Source organism: Acanthochromis polyacanthus, chromosome 1 (genome assembly GCF_021347895.1).
Source record: "Acanthochromis polyacanthus isolate Apoly-LR-REF ecotype Palm Island chromosome 1, KAUST_Apoly_ChrSc, whole genome shotgun sequence".
NCBI lineage: Eukaryota > Metazoa > Chordata > Actinopteri > Pomacentridae > Acanthochromis > Acanthochromis polyacanthus.
The window spans coordinates 31,983,317-32,004,175 of record NC_067113.1 but is presented as its reverse complement, the minus strand read 5'-3'; the positions used below and the strand labels follow the sequence as shown (position 1 = coordinate 32,004,175).

Sequence of the window (20,859 nt, the reverse complement as noted above, 5' to 3'; positions counted from 1 at the left end):
CAACAAATCAATCCTTGGACGGGTTATTTTAGCTTACACTCAGCCGGTAATATACCAGTGTACTGTGCAGTTTTCTGTTTTTTCTCCTTCCCCTCTGTGTCCCTCTGGAACATACATACATTTACTCGGTTCTGCATCAGTGACAGTCAATCAATAAGCCAGACTCTCTGCATTAAGCGTCAGAATTATGCCTTTCTTGTTTATGCTTGTGGACATGCAGCAAAGTGCCCCTCTGGGACGTTAAAGACATGCATAGCTTCACATCTCATTAGTTTTACTCAACAGGAATGATCAGAAAGAGTAAGAGAGGACGTTATTATGAAATAATCAACGTTATGTGAGGTTAAATCACGATGACGGCTGTTTTTCCGCTCACTTACATGAATGGAAAGGACGAGAATCATGAAGATCTGTGCAGGTGTGATGAAACTGGTCCTCAGAATCACCAGAAATAACAGACGTTTAGCAGATTTTCATAAGTTTGGGCGTCAAGAACCAACTCTTTCAAAATGAATCATTCACAAAGTTTACTTTAAAATCTGCTCGTCGGGTTCTTAACTAATTTCACTTTCCACGCCTAAATCCGTTGTTCATTATTCTCAGTTAACATAATCACTTGTGGCTGAGTAGCTTGATTAGCAGATGAATGGCTCAAATTGTGTGATTGTCCCAAAACAATCACCTAATTTAGCAAACGCTGCTGCGAAACGCTTGGAACAGGATTAGACTCGTTCAACTGAATTTCCCAAAGTAAACCCAAAAATATTCCAGAAACCTAAACAAACGAGACCTGTGGCTGTGTGTTTCTGCTGCCAACATCGGAACGGAAACCTGCTGTTAAGGATGTCGTACCGTCTTTATTCATCGAACACAATGCACAGACTTTCAGTAGCTATTCTTCTTATTGACTAAAGTAACTTATTTCTCTTATAGCGACACTTTACTGTGAATCCAACAGGCTTCTACTCAGGACAAAGCGTCTAATCTGCATCACCACCTTTAACCTTAAAGAGGATGTGCAGTTTGCTGTGCTAATCTTACTGGTTAAAAAACACAACTATGATAATTAACTCGATTATTTTATGTTAACTTGGTTGGACAAAGAAGAACAGTTCAAAGAAGCAAAGTAAGGAGTCCCTGTTCATGATAGAACAACATTCTCCTGCATATTTAAAGGAGAACTTCGTTTTTTTTCAACCTGGGGTCTGTTTTCATGTCATTTCATACATGTGAGTGATGGAGAGATGAATTTTCAACATAGCTCCAGTATTTAGCCAGGCAGGCAGCTTAGCAGCTCAGCTAGCGAAAAGTATGGGGCAAGAGGCCCCCCCGCATCAAAGTCCGTCCTAACGTGCTTTTTGCCCCACACTGACTGGCTCAGATAGTCTCAACGAGTGTCCCACAACATACTAGAGATGAGAAGTGAACGAAAACCTCCACATTACCTGGCGATCGCTCTTTGTTGTGGTCTGTATCCAAAGCTCAGGACGCCAGAAAGCAAATCTCGTTCTGAAATCGCACGATAGCCCCCAGGTTGAAAAAAAACGAAGTTCCCCTTTAACACCATCTTATAGAAAAATGTCAGCAGCAGAAACACAGAGCCTGATAGAGCATCTCAACCACACTGTGAGTCGTCTGGTTTTTCTGTTTTCTTGGTTTTTTGGGGTTTGCTTCAGGAACTTCAGTTAAAAAAGTCCATTCCTGTTCCTGTTGGATCTGTGTGTTGCGTTCGATGTCACAGAAGACGACATCCTCAACAGCAGGTTTCCGTTAAACTCTACTTATTACTGGTAGATGTTAGGAGCTACAGGTCTCACTTATTTTGGTTTCTTGAATGTTCTTGGGGTTTAATTTGGCAAATTTAGTTGAACAAGTCCAATCATGTTCCTCTTACAAGCAATCTGTAGCATCATTTGCTAAATTAGATGTTTGTTTTCTAAGGGAATGCTTAGCTTGCTAAAGTAAAAGTATTAACACCAAACTGCATAGAAAATGTTGCTTAAAGTAAATAAGTATAATCAGGAAAGTGTACTGGAGTATTAAAAGTAAAAGTGTTCAGGGTAGAAAATGTGCCCTTGATTGTTATACTATGATACAGTAAGTTATATCTAAGGATGTCCAAAGCAAGCATGTATTTTTTGTTTTGCTTCTGAACCAAATCATTTAACATTTAGTATCCGCTGATACCTGAAACCTTTTCCCTACAAAATACACTCCTCAATTGTAGCTAAGGTGTAGTAATGTTTGATCCCATAATAACCAGCAAAGGCAGCCACTTCCATGTTGGTAAGCAGAGGGTGTTGTTTAGCTAGTAAAGGGGCACCATGACAAAGACTTCTGTGAGGATAAATGACCTCTTCCCGGCCCACCGTCATAAATTAAAGTAAGGATGAATTAACACGGTGTTTCTCTATGGCAGTGCTGTATGAAATGGACATTACTGAGGCTTTTTAACAGCGTGAAAGTGGGTCTGTTCAAAGGATTGTGTTGAGTTTCCTGTCGATACCGATCAATTAAAAGTTACTCTATTCGACACTGATAGTAGGATTAGGCTCGGGTAATCCCCAGCTGTTTAATTTGATTGTTATTGCTTATTCATATATATTTTAAAGCAGGATGTTACTGTTCTTCTAAACTTAATCACCTGCTTCTCAAACAATCTGAATCAGGAATTGTTAAGAACCGAAATCGGAACACAAAACGCCCAACCTTAGTTAACAACCACAAAAATCCTCTCTTGAGATGTGAAACAGCAGCACCAAGCTTAGATTCAACTCCTGTATTTGAGCTGGACTGCTTTTTTTATTCTGTATCCTCATTTTTTTTTGTCCTGGAGATGGAGTGTGTTGTCTCTGTGCGACAGGGTGTAACATGCAGGAAAGCTCCGACTGTTGTTTGCACCTGAGCAGTGAGCAGCATTTCTGAGTGTCTGTGTGCACTTCTGAAGAGAGACGGCTCCTGGGGAATCTGCTGGGAGATTTCAAAGCCTTTACTGATGCCGCTTTGTTACCGGACTTCTGCGTTATTACAAAACGCCACATTTGAGTGTAAGGCGGTTCCTATCAGAGGCTGCCAGAACAGACTGTGTAAACCCAAACGTGTCGTCAGAACGAGGGAAATAAACTAAACTGCAAATAGGACGTAGAGGAAAAGGTCGTGCATGCAAATGCGGCATCTGCGGGATTATATGGAAAGAGTTAAATACATGTTCTGAATCAAATCTGGTTCAACTAGCTCATTCTCACCTTTATATACAGAACATGCAGTGCATTTAATGTTGGATCTGCTGCAATATATAATTTAAGCCCCAAATGGTTCATACATATGCCTAATTTTGATTTTATACTGGATTTTTGTTGGACTAATGGGTTTCTTCTGGCTGAAAATGACATTAACGATTGACAAAAGACAATAAGACAACAATTTCTGTGTATTTTTGTTCTTATTTTATGGTTTATTTACTAAAACTAAATCTTTAAGATTGTGAAAAATTGAGGAAATGCAGCTTCTGTAACATTCAAGGTGCAACGTCTGCTATGTTCAAGAGACTTCTTACACGCTATACATTTAGAGCAGCTGATGCAGTAGTTTTTTAGTCAGTAATAGTCAGTTTATAGGTCAATCCAAACATGGAGCCAAAATGAAGGAATCAAACTGAACTATGTAGAGGAAAAGGTTGTGCGTGCAAATACGGCGTCTGCAGGATTAATTGTAGACTAAAGGGTAAAATACAACCAGTTTATTCTCACCTTTCTATACAGAACATTTAATGTTGTGTAACAGTCTTCTGTGTTTGAATGCAGGTGTAGAAAAAAAAACAGTTTTTCATGTTTTATTTCTTTCCCTCAGCCTGCAAGTGCAATGGCCACGCCAGCATGTGCAACCCCAACAACGGCAAGTGCTTCTGCACCACCAAAGGCATCAAAGGAGATCGATGCCACCTGTGAGTTTCACATTTTACGACGCTCATCCGTCCTCTGTGTTTCCACGTTGTTTTCCTTTCTGACTCTGCTGTGTCTGCACTTTCAGAGAAGTCCTTTAACTGCCCACAATTACATTCTGGGTGTGGTGTTTACTGGTTTGATGTTAATTTTTGTGTTCACTAGATGCATTATTTGTGAAACCGCATTCTCAGACTTTTGGCCTCTAGAGATCCTTCAAATAATTCTCTTTCACTAAGGGAACTTCTCCAAGAACCAGTTTCTTTGAACTCTTAAGCTTCACTCGTGTTTTTATCAGAAGAACCTAAGGAATGGAGAGTTCAGTGTTCTACTTTTTGGGATGATTCCCAATTAATAACACAAAAAAGACCTGAAAGCTGCTACCGTCTGTGTACTTTGAGCCCTAAATGGTTCATACACATGCCTAATTTTGATTTCTTATTGAATTTTTATTGTACTAACTAGTGACAAAAGACAGTAGGACAACAATTTGTGTGTGTTTTTGATCTTTTTTTATGATTTATTTAGCAAAACCAAGTCCTTAAAATTGCAACAAATTGAGAAAATGCAGCTTCTGTACCATTCACAATGCAATGTCTGCTATGTTCAAGAGTCTTCTAACACACTATATGTTTAAAACAGCTGATGCAGTAGTTCTTTAGTCAGTTGCAGTTTATGGCTAAAACCAAAGAGCTTTCTATTAAGGTCCATCGCCGAGAGCTGCACATTGTGGCTGCTCACAAGACAAGGAAAGGCAATAAAGTCATATTCAAGGGTTTGTAAGTGGCAGTGGGAGAAAGTACAAGGCGTTCCACACTGAGAAAGACTTAAAAGGACATTGTAAAAAGCCGAAAGTAGCTCCTGCACTGCCAAGAATGAGGGCCACGAAGAACCAAGGTATCAACACCAAGAATGTTTTGATGAATGCGGTACCAACATCTCAATCAGACACTCCAGTAGCGACTAACAAGGATGACCCTTCATGGATAAAGACCAAGTAGGACTTCACTTCTTCAGGACAGATGCTCAGAAATTCAACTGGACAAAGAAGAAAGCTTTTAGTGTTTAGTTCTGTAGGTGGATGGGATGAAAAGGGAGTGATACAGGAAAAAAAGGAGAAACATTCAGCCCAAAGAACAGCTCCAAATAGTCAAATATGATGGGAATGTGATGCTTTTTCGGTGTTTTTCAAGTGATCGACCAGAAAATTTCGAAAAAGGTCAACAGCATCATGAAAAAAGAGGTTCTAGATAAAAACTTCAGGCAGTCTGCAGAAAATACTTGGACGTTACAACAAGACTATGATCTGAAACATGCAACCAAAGTGTTGGAAAAACCTGGAGATCAATGCAAAATGTTAGTGGAGTGATGCAGAAAGTAGTGTTTAAACACTGAGAAAGGGTATGAATCATTTTGGACATGGCATTTTTTAAAATAAAATTACAAACAAAAAACACATCAAAATGCTTTAAATTTCACATCAGTAGGTTTATAGTGATATCTTACTGTCTTCTGTCACTTATTTATGTGAATTTCTATTTGAAAGAAACCTATAGGTCAAATAAAAGTTCACTATAAATCTAAATTTGGCATGAAAATGAATAACTCTGGGCTTAACTGTATGTGCTTTGAAAGCGTTCAATGTTAGGAGCAGGAATGTGAGTTAGTCGGGATGTTTTTTGGGGTTTAAAACTCAACTCGGCTTCACAACAAATATAAAAAAGAAAGTTTTATTTGCTAATTCTTGTAATGCACTCATTAGTAAGACTGATAGGCTGGGGAACAATTGAGATAAACTTAAGCAAAAAGTGCTGAACCACACAAAGTTAAAGGTTTTTTAAAAAAAATAAATGTTATTTCACAAAGACCTGCCAGGCCACACATTAATATGTTGAGAGTCTCACCATGTCCTGCAGTTTCTTCGTGCTTTTGGCACACTGTAGTAGCAGCTGTTCATTAGCGCTTGCAGCTATATTTTTAGCACTTATCTTAACCCCGGCCTTCATTATCATAGGGCTTCCCGAAAATCCATTAAAAAAAAGTTGAGATAAAGTTTCACAAATGAGCGGTCATCAGTATGAAAATGAGGTTATTTTTGTCTTAAATTACTGAAGTTTCTGACAGCGGAGGGTTTTAATTTCAGCTTCCGACTTTACAGCGTCGAATCTGGCTGAAGGTCAACACTTTCCACTCATTTTCTTTCACCCCCTGTTTCTGTTCATCCGTCCGCCTTCCTCTTCTCATCTCTTTCTTTATCGCAGGTGTGAAGTCGAGAATCGCTACCAAGGCAACCCTCTCAAAGGAACATGCTACTGTAAGTGGAATTCCAATTACTAACTGCAGTGAAGGTGTAGGGCGAAATCGCACTAAGAAAAACGCCGCGAGGTCGACTCTTCCGCCTTGTTTCGGGCTCGATGCCAAGACGGTTACATGGCTCTTAAATCAAAGAAGTTTGAAGCGTTAAAAGAAAGGGGGGAGAAAAAAAAAAAAACAGCAGCCGGAGGAGACACAGCTTTTTTTTTTTTTTAACAAGTCACAGGTGGGAAAGAATCGAAAGTGGATCGCCGAAGAATGCGGGGAAGCTTTTGAACGACCGTCTTTTCTCTTTTTCCCCGCTGCGATGAGTCACTTTGCCGAGGACAGACGGAACAGATTACCGTCTTGTCATTATTATTCTTGTCAATTGCGATTTTGGAGATTACAGTGATGTCATGAGAGAAAGATCTGTGAGTGAAACCATGACATCAGACGAGATTTCCCATCCCTCAGGCTCTCGCTCGTCATTATTTTATAAACCAGAAATGTTCTAAAGACGTGGATTTGTAAGAAGCTCTTATCAGACAACTTTGCTGCTTCATCAATCTGTTGAAGTGACGGCGTTTTGTCGTTCAGACGTAGGCTGGTTTCTGTTTGTCGTAGCTTCATTCAGACTTAAACAGATGTGACACAAGTAGAGAGCAATGAGTAGAACAGCATTATAGGCCGGAAATCAGAAAAAAGAGAAGGCTAAAATGAAATTCTTTGATTATTTATTGTGCAAAAATGTAAATATCCTGGCAATAAATGTACAACATTGTTCCAAGAGCCTCCAGGAGAAAAAAATGGTGCTTCTACATAATATAGATATTCAAATATTTAACTTCTCCATATCAGGGATCATTTCTATTTCTGAGTAACTTATAAAGTTAAATACATAAATGTTTGCAGCTCTCTGTTACTCTGGAGACACTTACATGGATCCTGCTGCTGTTTACTTCTCAAACTTTTTAATAAACTCAGAGGAAATAATCCTAAACAACTGGAAGCGACAAACTAAACTTCAGCTCCTGTATTCAAGTCATTATTCATCAGTCCTGTTAAACTGAGCCATCTTTATCATAGTTTTACTTCTATTGTCATTTTAAGTTGTAATAGATGTGAAACTGTAGAGAAAGAGAATGAAAAAGGTTTTTTTTTTTGTGATGTTTTTGGACCAATATTGTTGCTAAAATGTGTCAGGAAAAAACCCCAAATCAATTCGCAAAACTCAAAGTTTAGACATTTCTGCTTGTTTATCCTTGAGACTTTTGTCGTGTTAAAAGTGAAATGCTGCTCGATTTGACAACCTTTACAGAAATGTGAGCAGGTTGTTTATTCAAACAGGAAGCCGTCACATTAAGATGCCGTCAGATTCACAGAAAAGAAACCACTAAGAGCTCAGACTGTGTTGATTGAGTCTCTAAACGGGGCTGAATGATGCTGCCCAGCATTTCTATTACCAGCTGAATTAAATGGTATCCATGTTTCGTGATGAAGCAATTTTTCTGTCTAATTGGCTAATTTCTGAGAATCAATCAAGCATAAGTTTTAAATCTTCCGCTGTGAGTTTATGCTGCTTTTCTGACTTTAATATCCTTTGAAATTGTAATCTTTAATGGAAATAATGAACAATTCCGACGAGAGCTGTAACAATCAGTCCGTTAATTAGTTTGCGAAACGACAGAAAATGAAAGTGCGACGACACTTTTAATAGCCATTACGTTTTGGAGTTATTTTTTAAGCAATTTGCTCAACATTTTGTTTGTAAATTGAATTTTTGAGCCGGAATAAGCATCGTATAAGGTCACCAGTGGCTTGTTTCCGTTGTTTTCTGTCATTTCACACACGGATGAAGATAATCGATGCTGAAATCCCTCATTGGTTGCAACTCTGTCAGTGTTTTTACACACATGTAGAGACACACGGAGAAGAAAAACTGCCGCTTTCTTCGCTTTTTCCAGAACTTACAGAAGTAATTTCTTGAAAATCTGTAGTAATGTGAATGAAACTGCAGCTGGAGATGAACTTGTGGCAGCAGTAGGCATGTGAAAAAACAAAAAAAGGAAAATGTTGCATGAAAAGGAGCACAAAATTATGGAAGGTAGCAGCAGTAAGTGGCTAGCAAATAAAAAAAGAAATGTTTTTTCTGTGCGGGTGAATAAAGTCGGGGAAAATTGAATTTAAAGTTTCCAGATCACCAGGAAAAAAAAGGTGTGAAACGCAGATAGGCATGATTTAGTTCACTCCAAGCAGCTGCACATCTTTCCTGTTAGCTCTTCATGTGTTGTTGCCGTGTAGATCTCCAGCTGTAGTTTAATGCAGGTCAGCGCTCGGCCATGGAAGCCATCCTCTGCGGTGACCTTCATCACAGAAATCCTCAGGTCCATCCAGGAGAGTCAATAGAATTTCGGGATAGAAACGGAACGGGGATAATATCCTGCCCGCAGCGCTGTCTCAAGACATGCTCTTGTGTGACTTTCAAACTGCACTAATCGAGTTATTCTTCTCCTCCTCCTCCTTTTGTAATTCCCTCCACACCCTCGATGGCTTCAAACAGACACTCTCCTCATCGACTACCAGTTCACCTTCAGCCTGTCGCAGGAGGACGACCGCTACTACACCGCCATCAACTTCGTGGCCACACCCGAGGAGGTACGTGTCGGACGGCGAACGCCCGCCGTCGCAGCAGCTGTCGCTTTAATTAGGATTAAAGATTTTCAAGTCGCCGCCCGGTAGTGATGTTTTCTTCTCCTTCGGTTATTGTCAGACATTTGTTCCTGAGACTCTCCTCCAGATGTTTCACTGATCATTTAGGTGATGGGGATGGTTTGGTGGTTATTAAAACACGCCATAACTTTGTTACCCCTCAAACTGTCGCTCCTGTAGCATTTTTCCTCACTGTGGACTCAGTTTTCACTGTGATATAAAGTCCTGCACCTCTGTGAAAACAGAAAAAACATGAGTAGAAGTAGACAGAACTCAAAAAATTTAGTTTGTGCAGCATGACAAAGTTATAGGCCATAAATCAAAAAAAATAAAAATAAAACAAAAGTTGATTTTTTTTTTTAGATTATTTATTTTGCAAATTATTCAAAAACCTTGAATAAAAACTTGCACAACACTTTTCCAAGACCCTACAAGTGTTACCCAGGCGTGAACTAACCGTGACGTCACCCGTTGGTTTCAACGCCGAGAAAATGAAGCCCGGATTTTGCTACTTCCTGGTCGCCATTTTGGATTTTTTTGGAGCCAGTGACATAAAAAGAAACAGGCTGGACCGGAGAGCAACTAGGGGCAGGACTGTCAATCAAGTATAGCCACGCCCCCTGGCTCCGCCAACTTTAACAATTTATTTAAAATTCAGTATTGATTTATTTTAAGATCGGCCACCTGATCTCTCATTTTGACCATGAAAACTAACAGGAAAAAAATCCTGAGCTGTAGAACATCAGTCTATCAAATTTTATTTTCCCCGAAAATGAATTGGGGTCTATGGAGCAAAAGCTTTTTGGAGCCAACCCTAGCGGACGGCGTGATATTGCAAGTTTTTGACACTTCCGGGTGGGCTTCATTTTTGGAACCAGATGCTACGTCCGTCTTAATATACAGTCTATGGTGTTACCAACACTAAAGAAAATACTATAGATATTTAACTATTTACAGTTTTAATTTGTTTTCCTACTTTTCCCCTATCTGTTTGATGTAAACACTGCCTGCAGTTCAACCGATAAATTCCTAAATTTTTGTCATGAGACCATAAAGCGCAGTTGAGTCACTCATGGCTTTTCAGTTGCAACAAAGACTGCAGAATTTTTATTTTATTTTTTATTTTTTTACAAAATCTGATTAGCACAAAGGATGTATTTTTTGGGCATTTTTATGTTTAAAAAGGGGACATGTGAAATAAAAATGATTTTTAAATTATTGTTTTACGGTTAATATTCTTGACAGAACCAGAAGTAGCTCATGATCACACCCTTTAGAAAGAGGAAAATCTGACCTTTCTTTCAGTTTTTATAGTTTCTCACTCTGACCAATGGTGCAATTTTGACTATTTTTATATAGTTTATTAATTACTTTATTTCATGTATTTTTATTTTTAATATATATGGAAATTTTAATCTGCATTTTTTTTATTGTTTTCTGATTACAAATTATCTTTTTTAAAGGCTAATTTTAAGATGATATTTAGTTAATATATTCCTCACAGAACCGTAAATTGCTCATAATTTCACCCAACTGAAAGCCGATTATTTATATTTTTTACAATTTCTGACTGATTAATGGAAAAGTTTTAGAGATTTTTGTTCCTTTGAAGATAACAAACCTCACTAACATGACAACTAGCTTTGGGATTCAGAGCGTTACACTTGCGCAGAAGTCAAATATTCACTCATTGTTAGTTCCTTATTAAAGAAAACAGTGCAGGCAATTAAAATGCTTAAGTATATCATTGTAAAACATTCAAAAATAATGAGAAATTATAGTTTAATAAAGCGTACAACTACATCAATAGAAACATATTACATTTCTAAAGAAGAGAATGCAAAAACAGCATTCATGAAAACCACAAACCACATGTTTTATGAGTAATAAGACGCAAAACAAGACTAATTATGACAAACATATTGACTGCTACTCCCTCGGCAGTAAAAGTTAGTCTTCCAGCGCTGAGCACAGAGGAGCTGGAATAACATTACACTAAAGAGCAATGTCCCGACATGAAGTAGCCCCGTCACACAGTCTGCCGCACAGATGTTTCCCCTGCAAACAAAAGCTTGTCCAGTCCTGTTTACCTGGGCCGCAGCATCTGGAGCCCAAACTGAAACGCAAGCATCTGATTAAACGTTCCAGATGGTATTTTTCCCTGACGACGAAGCTTTCACTGAAAGGGTTGCAAATGCAGAAATGCGATCTGTTTGTTTTTAAAGTGACATCTTCATCGTGTTCTGTAATTTCATGTACGTTCAGTGAAGATGGGACAGAAAGATGCTAGGGAGAAGTTTCACCATTTAACATCTGGATTATTTTCAGAATAGAAGCCTCTCAGCTCATCTGCGCTAAAGCTAAGCAAATGTTATTACTCATTAATGATCAGCGTCCTTTAGCGGGCAGTTTAAGTTAATCTGAGCTTCATCTGCATCTTATTTGACGTTATCAAAGCTTCACTTTCAGCGTGCACTCGCGGTGTTCATCAGTGATTCCCGGTCAAACATTTGATTTAATTCGTCTTCCATTAGCTGTGCAAATATGCTCTCGTCTGCATTACAGTAGCTGTTTGTGCAGCTGTAGATCGCAGATTAAGAGGGAATGAAGTCCCTTCTCTGCATTTACAGTAACAAAATGTGCACCTTTTGACCCTTTAGAATCCTGTTGGTTCAGGCTAACAAAGAATATTTGATAAAAGTAAAATATTTAGCTTTGTTAGCTTATCCCGTTTACGTGCTTTTTCAGTTATTTTCTTTATTTTAAATGCTTAAAATTGACTTAATTCATTTTTAATTTATTGTGTTTGAGCATTACTTTTTTTATTATTGTGTTAAATTGTGGTTTAAAAATAATCTCTCTTGATTTATCATGTCTTCACTCTCTCCACAGCCAAACCGGGATCTCGACATGTTCATAAACGCCTCCAAGAACTTCAATCTGAACATAACGTGGGCGACGAGCTTCACTGGTAAGCCTCAACAAACGCTTTAAATTAGTAGAGCTTGACCCTCTTAACCCCAAAATCTACCGACAGGGTTTTTGATAAGACATTATCTTTAAAAGAATGCCCCAATCACAGCATTGATCAGAGCTAGAAACTGTTGAAGCAGAAAAAAATGTTGGATTTTCGACTTTCTGACAGTCTTTCTGAATTGTCCAAATGGCTGAAATTGTCCATAATGACTCAAATGCTGTAATTCTGAACAATTTTTGGGTCGTTTTGAACAAGATTTAAGTAATTTTGAACAGTTTTCTAGTCATTTTGAAGATTTTTTTTTAAAACTCCAGTAAATTTGGGTGATTTCATGTTGCTTTGGGCATGTTTCGTGTTAACATTCAACAACTTTAGAGGAAAATCAAACCTACCGGATCAATAAAATAAATGCAGCATGGCTCAAAAACAGCGAACAGAGGATCAAGTTGATGGAAGATGCATTCAGCAAGGTGGAACATCTTTCTACAGCAGCTGTACAGATTAATAATGGCTTAATGACTCAAATACTGTAATTTTGAACCGTTTTTGGGTCATTTTGAACAATATTTAACTAGCTTTGAACAGCTTTCTAGTCATTCTGAACCTTTTTTTGTTACAATTTCGACTGACTTTGGACAGGTTTCGCGTTATTATTTGACAACTTTAGACTGCGAGGACCTGCTGGATCAATAAAAATAAATGCAGCATAGCTCCAAAACGGTGAACAGAGGTTGTTGGAGGATACGTTCAGCACGGTGAAACATCCTTCTAGAGTTTCTCTGCAGAGTGGTGTGAAAAGCATCCAGTTTGCAGAGATCATAAAAATCCAAATGGAAGCCAGACGTCTCATTTGTGAAGACGCGCTGCTTTACTCAGACAAAACAAGCCGCTGGAAGATGTCACCTCCGGCTCTTTTCACATTTCACATGTCAAGAGTAACTGACGCCTTAATAATGTGGCGGCAAAGTGGCAGTTTGTTGACACTGGATGTAAACACTGCTTTTAAAAAAAGTGCTTTTCAATAGGCTGTTATCTAAGTCCACTGCTATTCCAGAAATTTAGCAAGATTTGGATATAAAGTGTAAAGTAATGCAGGTATGTAAGAGCTATTGTGTCCGTTATGGGCTCTTATATCCTCCTAGCGTCCTTATTTGTCTGTTTAGTTTGACCTTTTTGACTTTTCTTTCTCCATTCTCCTCCCCCTGCCGCCTTTTCTTCATCGACCTGTTGTTTTTTTATATTCCGTACTCTCGTTTCCTTCCTCCACCTCCGTGCCTTCGTCCCTTTATGTTTGATCTTTCCGCCCCCCCCAGCAGGCACCCAGACCGGGGAGGAGATTCCCATCGTCTCCCGGAGCAACATCAAGGAGTTCAAAGACAGCTTCTCCAACGAGAACTTTGACTTCCGCAACAGCCCCAACATCACCTTCTTCGTCTACGTCAGCAACTTCACGTGGCCCATAAAGATTCAAGTAAGCGAACTTCACAAAAAAAAAGCACTCTGCGGACCTGATTTCTGACGGTTGCACTTTAAATTTCTCTTCTTCTGGCACTATGGGAGATATATCTGTATAAAAATTGTTCTGACAGCTGAAATCTACAACAGAAAAGTGACTCGTTGCTCATCTTCGCAGTGCGTTACAATCATCTTAACTGGCCAAATGTATTTCTGACAGACACAATGACAAATTCAGAGCCGACGTCTAAGAATCAGCATCTTTTTTCTGGTTTGTTTAACATGGAAACGAGCGCTGATTGGTTAGATTTGACTCCTAGAATCTAAAATTGAGAGTCTTCCAGCTTGACAGCGTTGGAAAGTGGAAGTGATGGTGGCGTCCAGAAGCTTGGAATTAAATGTGACTCGAGAATGAAAGAGGAGAAGATGTTACCACACTTTAGCGAAAGTTTGAAACGATCCTAACAGGTGTGTGCCGCTGGAAATTTACCGAACGTAGCTCTAGACTCCTGCTTCTTCAAAGACGTGAGGTAAATAAGCGAGGTTTCCTGCCCCCGGTGTGCAGGAGCCTTTCTGCGGTCTCCATGTGGCTCCCGGGCAGCAGCGGGTTGTGAATGGGAAGCTTTATTGCCGAGCCACAATCGGGGGGGCTGCGTTCGGTGAACCGCTGCCATGTGGACGACGGAGAGAAAACCGTTCCTCTGCAGCGGAATGACACAACCAGGTGGATTTACGACAGGATTAAAGTTGTTCAGTCGCTTCATTTACTGCAAGGATTGTTTTCAAAGTGAACAAAAATACACTGAAAGTCTTTAGTATGGAAATACAGTTTATATCCACTTACTTACACCTTTTATCCCTCTTATCTGCTCGTGCAGCGGGAATCCACTCAGTTATGGGAAGTATATTTACATGCATTCAACTGGCAGACACTTTTGTCCAAAGCGACCGAAGCAACGTACGAATACTTGACTCTGAATGTTAAACAGCGTCTAAAAAAGTCGATAAAACTGAGCCTGAACGCCTCATTGAAGAGTTTCAAACAAAAGCAGCTTTGCAGAAATGGGCTTTATTGCAGGGGTGATGTTTTAGACTGCATTACTTTTAGCAAGGTGTGTGTAATAAGCTATTTTTCTACTTTAGTGTCACCAAAATGTGGAAGTCTTTTATTCTATATGGTGGTTTTAACTTGAATAAACTTCACAAGTCCACTAAAACTGTTTTGAAACAATACGCTGAAGCTGTTAAAGTTCAAATTTTACCTCATTAACATGCTTATATGGTGCTTTTTATAGGCAACAAGAAGTAAAATAAGCAGCCAACACCCTGGCTGAGCATTTCCGCCTTAAAATTACAGTACACAAAGGCTCATACTGTCATACATAAGAAACAAAACAAAACAAATTTGGACTTTCTGCATCATTGTTCTTCTCCAGAATCGGGTTCCAGTTCTAACTCTTGAACTTTTATGTCCTCATTGCTTCAGTATTATATAATGTTGTGCAGCTTTGAGTCGTTTTAGAGTTGTAGGTGAGCTGGTGTGCTCGAGTGGCAAAGATAGAAGCAGAAATTCATTGATCTGCACATTTTAAAAAGGTTTAGTTAAATGTGAGCCATTTTAAGGCAAAAAGTGATTGTTTTTGAGGGGAAAAAAAGCATATAAATGTGTGACTTTGATACACAAAGATGAGTTTTTAAGGGTTTAATCAGTAACCACAGACGGATCAATTAGCTTATTTATTACTTTTGTAAATAAAGATGAGTTTGTCTGATCACAAGGTAGGTTTTTAACCTCATAATCCAGTCAGTAATGGAAAGAATTAAGTGTGCAGTGCATTTAAAACACCAGATATTGAGCCGAAATGATTTTCAATAGGGAAATTTACCACTCAAGACGATACAAGTTTAAGACCCCACAGAGTTATTTATGAACCAATAAAATTAACAAATGTATGAATTAAGGTTAAGACGCAACAAAACAAGTCATCAGAAACACAATGAATCTAAAGATTTATAATGGAATTACAGTTTTTCAGCAAATAACAGTTTTTCATAATAATAATTATGAGGATGACTTAATTGGTGGAGCATCTTTCAGAAGCAAAGTTACGAAATGTTTTACAATGCAACAAATTACACGAATAATGAAAAATAATTCACAAAATAAGATTGCAAACATGCAATATAAAAGGATAAAGTTCTAATTTAATTGGATTTTTATTATGTTTTTAAGAATATTGATTTAAACACAGCTGCTGTTTCTGTCTGCAGTAAGTTGTCGTGATAAAACGCATTCATACAGACTCAGCTGCTCTCAGGACACCTCGGCGCTGTTGTGTTCTTTACATAACAAGACATACGACATGTTGAATCTTTGTACCTTTTTCATTTGCAGCTTTCGTTGAAATAATTAGATGTTACAAGATAGGCCTGACTCCAACTGATTAAACACACTTGTTCCTCGGAGTACTTCAAAGATGGTGTTTAAAGGAATCCTTGTACAGCTTAATGCCAACATGTGGAGCTGCTGCTACCATCATTCTTAACTTGTGTTTTTCGTGTAGATTTCTAGAATTCTAAGAAAATACATGCATCACCCAAGTTTATTTCATAGACTGTATATGAAGATGGACGTAGCATCTGGCTCCAAAATTGAAGCCCACCTGGAAGTGTCAAAAACTTGCAATATCACGCCGTCCACTAGGGTTGGCTCCAAAAAGCTTTTGCTCCTTAGACCCCAATTCATTTTTGGAAAAAATAAAATTTGATCGACTGATTTTCTACAACTTAGGATTTTTTTCCCATTAGTTTTCATGGTCAAAATGAGAGATCAGGTGGCCGATCTTAAAATAAATCAATCCTGAATTTTAAATAAATCGTTAAAGTTGGCGGAGCCAGGGGGCGTGGCTATACTTGATTGACAGTCCCATTGACTGGTCCTGCCCCTAGTTGCTCTCCGGTCCAGCCTGTTTGATGACGCTTTTTACGTCACTGGCTCCAAAAAATCCAAAATGGCGACCAGGAAGTAGCAAAATCCGGGCTTCATTTTCTCGGTGTTGAAACCAACGGGTGACGTCACGGTTAGTTCACGCCTGGTTTATTTAACAGAATATAGAATAAACTGCTGCAGCGAAACAACATCCTGATGCAGCCAGTTTGAAAAAGCTTGCACTGCTTCATGCCAGCATCTTTATACATGTGGAACTGCTGCTAACATCATCAGCAACTTTGTTTTTCAGGTGGATTTCTAAGACAAATGCATGCATCTTGTGATAAACCATCCTGATGCAGCCAGCAAATGTGCCGCTGCTGGTTTGGGAGCGAGAGGCGCTCTGGGCCTGACTTTCTGTGCAGCCTGCCCCGGCTTCGTGCCTCCCCAAACACTTCTGGAAGGGATTTGACTGGTTGCCCTGACGCGAGCTCCTTCCCTCTGCCCTCCTCCTGCCTGGACCGGAGAGAAATCCTGCCTCCATCTTCCATGACCTGCCTTGTGAGGGGCTTTTCTCAGCTTCAGAGCTCCAGCTACTGCCAGCCGGGCCTCAGGAGGTCTCCGGTACCAGCCTTCCCCCTCCTCCCAGCCTCCTCTGGTCCACCTCACCTTCTGTCTTGCTGGGTGGGATCTTACAGAAGATCAACCCTCCACTTCTTGAAACTAAATCACACCGTGTCATTTCCCCTCCTTGTGCACTCATGGAGTTTAATCTTCGTCAGCGAGGTAACATTTTCCACTTTCTCTTTCCCCATTCCTTCCTAATAGCAGCCCTTCTTTCTTCTTCTTTCTTCTGCCTTTTTTCTCGCTTATCCTCGCCTGCTTCGGCGCGGCTGCAGGATGTGTGCGTGTTGTCGTGGGCGGCGGGTCCTCCAGTGTTGGCAGGCGGCGATCGGAGCGTTGGAAAGCGGTTCATAAACAGCAACTGAGAAAGAGCAAGGGCAAAGTGGAATGTTAAGTTGAAACACATGCTGCATTCAGAGTGGGCTGCGTGCAAGCTAAGCTCTCGCTCTCTCCGCAGGCTTCAACAGAGCCGCCTCACTCCTCTCTTCACACCACCTCAAGGTTGCTTCTGTTTGCTTTTCACGTGGTCGGAAGTCGCGCTAGGACGGCTCGCTTCCACTTGTTGCGTTCGGCACGAAACAGACGGGACGATTCTCCCACGTAGAGCACCACGGGAAGGCTGCTGTAATTACTGCGACCCGGGCAAAAAGCGAGATCTTTAACAATGGTCAAAGTGAATCCTGTGACGGCTTCATCATCGGCGAGCGGCTTGGATCATCAAAGCCAAATCAATTCCAGCGAGATTAGTCAGCGAGGAGTTCTCACACCCCTTTTTTTTCTTTTTCCCCCCTTTCCCGTTCCTGATGAAGAATAGATCTGAATTTAATGATGTTTGTAATGAAACGCAAATCCCAGACTAATTACATTAAAGAGCTGTGATCTCCTGTTCCGTGCCTTAGTGAACATGTCATGATATGGTAGAGATTAGAACAGCCTCCAATTTAATACCCGGCTGTGGAGTAGCAGCAGCTGGAGCTATCAGCTGGCTGGGCTGCTCCGCTCATCGCTGTGGACCGCTGGAGTGTTTATCTGGGCCATGCACGGCTGCCTGATGGGTGTGTCTCGATAGCGATCATGTGGAAGGCTAGGGAACACGAGTGGCGTGATTTTTACCAGCCGCAAATACAACCCAGAGTCATTATTTTTTAAAGAAAAGAAGTCAAATTTGAACATCAAAGATATCATGAATGTCATCAACAATATACAGAAGGAAGTTTTTGCTGTTGAGAAAGTAAAATTCAAATGAGAAAATATAAAATAATGCATTCATACATACTTATTTTACTAATAAAATGCAATCTGCTGTTTTGTTTTTATTTTAGTTTTTACTGTTTATCGCATTTTATCTACTGCAATATGCTAGACAAAACAAGATGTAAATAATCAATGAGAAACATTGAAAATCTGATTTAATTTAGTGATGATTAGTTCTAATCAAAATTCTGCAGGAAGCAAGTAACTATCTTTGATCTGCCCAAAAGTTTTATAGCATACATTATGAATATTTATGAAGACATTTGTGAAATTATAGCTTGATATATTTAATTATTAAATAATATATTAAATAATTAATGTTTAATTGTTTAAATAATTAATTTAATGTTTAAATAATTAATATTAAATAATAAGTGTTTTTTTATACATTGAAATTTGAGGTTTGAGCGACAATAGTTGAGGAATTTTGATTTTTATATTATCATTATTTAATTTTTTTATTTTAAAGATAAATATAGAACTGAAAAGTGCTCTGTAAGTAAAGGTGTTTATTTTAATATTTTTATTTTATTATTTTTGACAAGTTTAAGTCGTCAACATTTGAATTCTGATTAGTCGCAAGTCAAGATTTCTCCAATGCCCCTAAATTCAAGTTATCTACACTGTCTTTTTCAGATTCTTAAAATAACTTTTAACCAGTCAGAATAATGCTGTGGATATCTCGGATAGAGTTCTGTCTCCTCAACATGTAATTAAATAGCTTAAATTAGTTTTCTTTGGTGAAACGACACTGCAGTTATCTTTGGATATGTCAAGAACAACGCTCCAATTCTCCACAAACTTCTTACTAATGAAGTGCTTCTACTTCGTGGCATTTTCAAATGATTTAACCCACCACGGCAGCCATCATTATTCCTGCTAACAGTGTTTAAATGCTTCAGTGGACCAAAATCTAAACCAAAGACGGTGATTGTGAAGTTTGAGATGACCAGTTTGACCAGTCCAAACTGAATCCCATTGAGCTTTAATTGTCATTTTGACCGGTCAGAATGACGTTACAGTTATGTGGAATAGAAATTCAGACTCGCTCCAATGTAATTATGACCTGCCACCTTGACAACGTTGACGTCAAGAGTTAAAAAATGCAAAAATATGACCATCTGTTGCATCGTAGAGCGCCTGGCTTGGCCTTATTAGTCATTCTTAGTATCGAATTTGCTTCCAGATGCCTCATGTTTGTCTGAAAATTCAATTATTGGGCTGATTATGAGCATACAAGATGGCTGATTTGGTAGTCAATCTGAATTTCATCGCATAACTTAAGATAAAAGCGATGCCTTTAAATTTCAGCTGGGCTGCAGTAGAGCTGAAACGGATTTTTCTGCTCTCTTGCTAAAGTAACACCTTGTTTGTCAAAGTTTTTTACAACTAGTATGACTAATAATTGCGTTGAAATACAGGACAAAACAAATGCAAAAGCACCCACGGAGCACTTCTTAGACATTGTTGAAGCAGCTGAAGTACAAAGAAAGTAATCCGTGTTCTTATGAGACATTTTTAATCAAAATGATGTTGTTTACATGTTTGATTTTAATTTTGGATCGTCAAAATGGCTTGCAATAACTGTCAGCACCAATCCGCTCATTAGTCGTCAAGGAATTTCACTAAAACACAAAAATGAGAACCTTGTGGTGCAGCTGGAGTTAGATTTATCATTAGGGAATCATTAAAACTTTGTGTAATTGATTCACTTTCCTAGCTGGTGCGACCGTTTAGTATGAGCTGAACTGAATGGCTGCCACACTGATGGCATAACTAGATTCTTCATTAACATACAGAATTCTAGAAATAGATTAGAACATATTATCATATATAAAAATAACTGCTTCTGTTCAAATTAATCACATTTTCTGTTACGGTGCTCAAACGTAGAAGCTACAAATACACAGTATCTTTTTCATGCACCATCCAGCTTTTATATTTAAAATTCTGCTTCCTGCTGTCCTTTTTCTTTTCTTTTTTTTCCTCTTTTGCTGGAACCTGTTGAGCGGCCCTCCTTTAACACTGATAACGACACTTTCCCTTCAAAAACTCCAATGCGGTTCAAGCGGCTGTCAGAAGCCATTAAAGACGGAATATCTGCCGTCTTAATGCCCGGCGGCAGCCTGACAGGCCCCGCTGCGAGAGCCTCCGCTGCCCCCTAAAAGTCACCCTCTGCTGGGCGCGTAACGAGAGCGTCGCCCGGGCCTCCCGCCACCTCCGTCAGCCTTCCTCTCGGTGACAAACGCGCCGCACATGGCTGACACTTGAGATTAGCCGCTGTAATAACTGTTATCGCACATCTCCTCGGTGTGACATCCAGCTTGTACTCCTCAAAATGGACTCGGGGCATCGATGACACGACGCTCGACTGCAGTTCATTGGGGTTATTATCTCGCGGTGGAGAAGTCAGCGTTGTCTTCGGAAGAGAGATTTCTACATATCTACAAATCACCTAAACGGCTTTGTTGGGACGCCGTCGCAAACCGTGGCGGGTTTGAGCGCAACGGCTGAAAAGGCTTCTTTAATAATTCTATGCTTTGCTGTGGAAATTATCACTGCCACTCACAGGTTCACACAATCTGTGACAATTTTAGTTTTTCCTTTTAATCATTTCATTTTTTTTAACCTCCCATTTACATTCATGAGCACAGGAAGTAAAGTGTTCCCTCCAA

At 39.4% G+C, this 20,859-nt stretch overlaps 1 protein-coding gene across 2 annotated transcripts in view; it reads left to right on the top strand.

Moving 5' to 3' along the window:
• Nucleotides 1-20,859, top strand: part of atrn (attractin) — a 205,123-nt gene that overhangs the window by 86,290 nt on the left and 97,974 nt on the right. The window contains exons 20-24 of one of the 2 annotated variants that reach the window (XM_051951584.1): nucleotides 3,850-3,943; nucleotides 6,203-6,255; nucleotides 8,797-8,891; nucleotides 11,838-11,916; nucleotides 13,239-13,393. In XM_051951584.1, coding sequence (XP_051807544.1) covers nucleotides 3,850-3,943; nucleotides 6,203-6,255; nucleotides 8,797-8,891; nucleotides 11,838-11,916; nucleotides 13,239-13,393 — 476 coding nt within the window. Of the gene's footprint in view, nucleotides 1-3,849; nucleotides 3,944-6,202; nucleotides 6,256-8,796; nucleotides 8,892-11,837; nucleotides 11,917-13,235; nucleotides 13,394-20,859 lie in introns of both variants that reach the window. The other variant, XM_022191616.2, reaches the window with a different exon arrangement.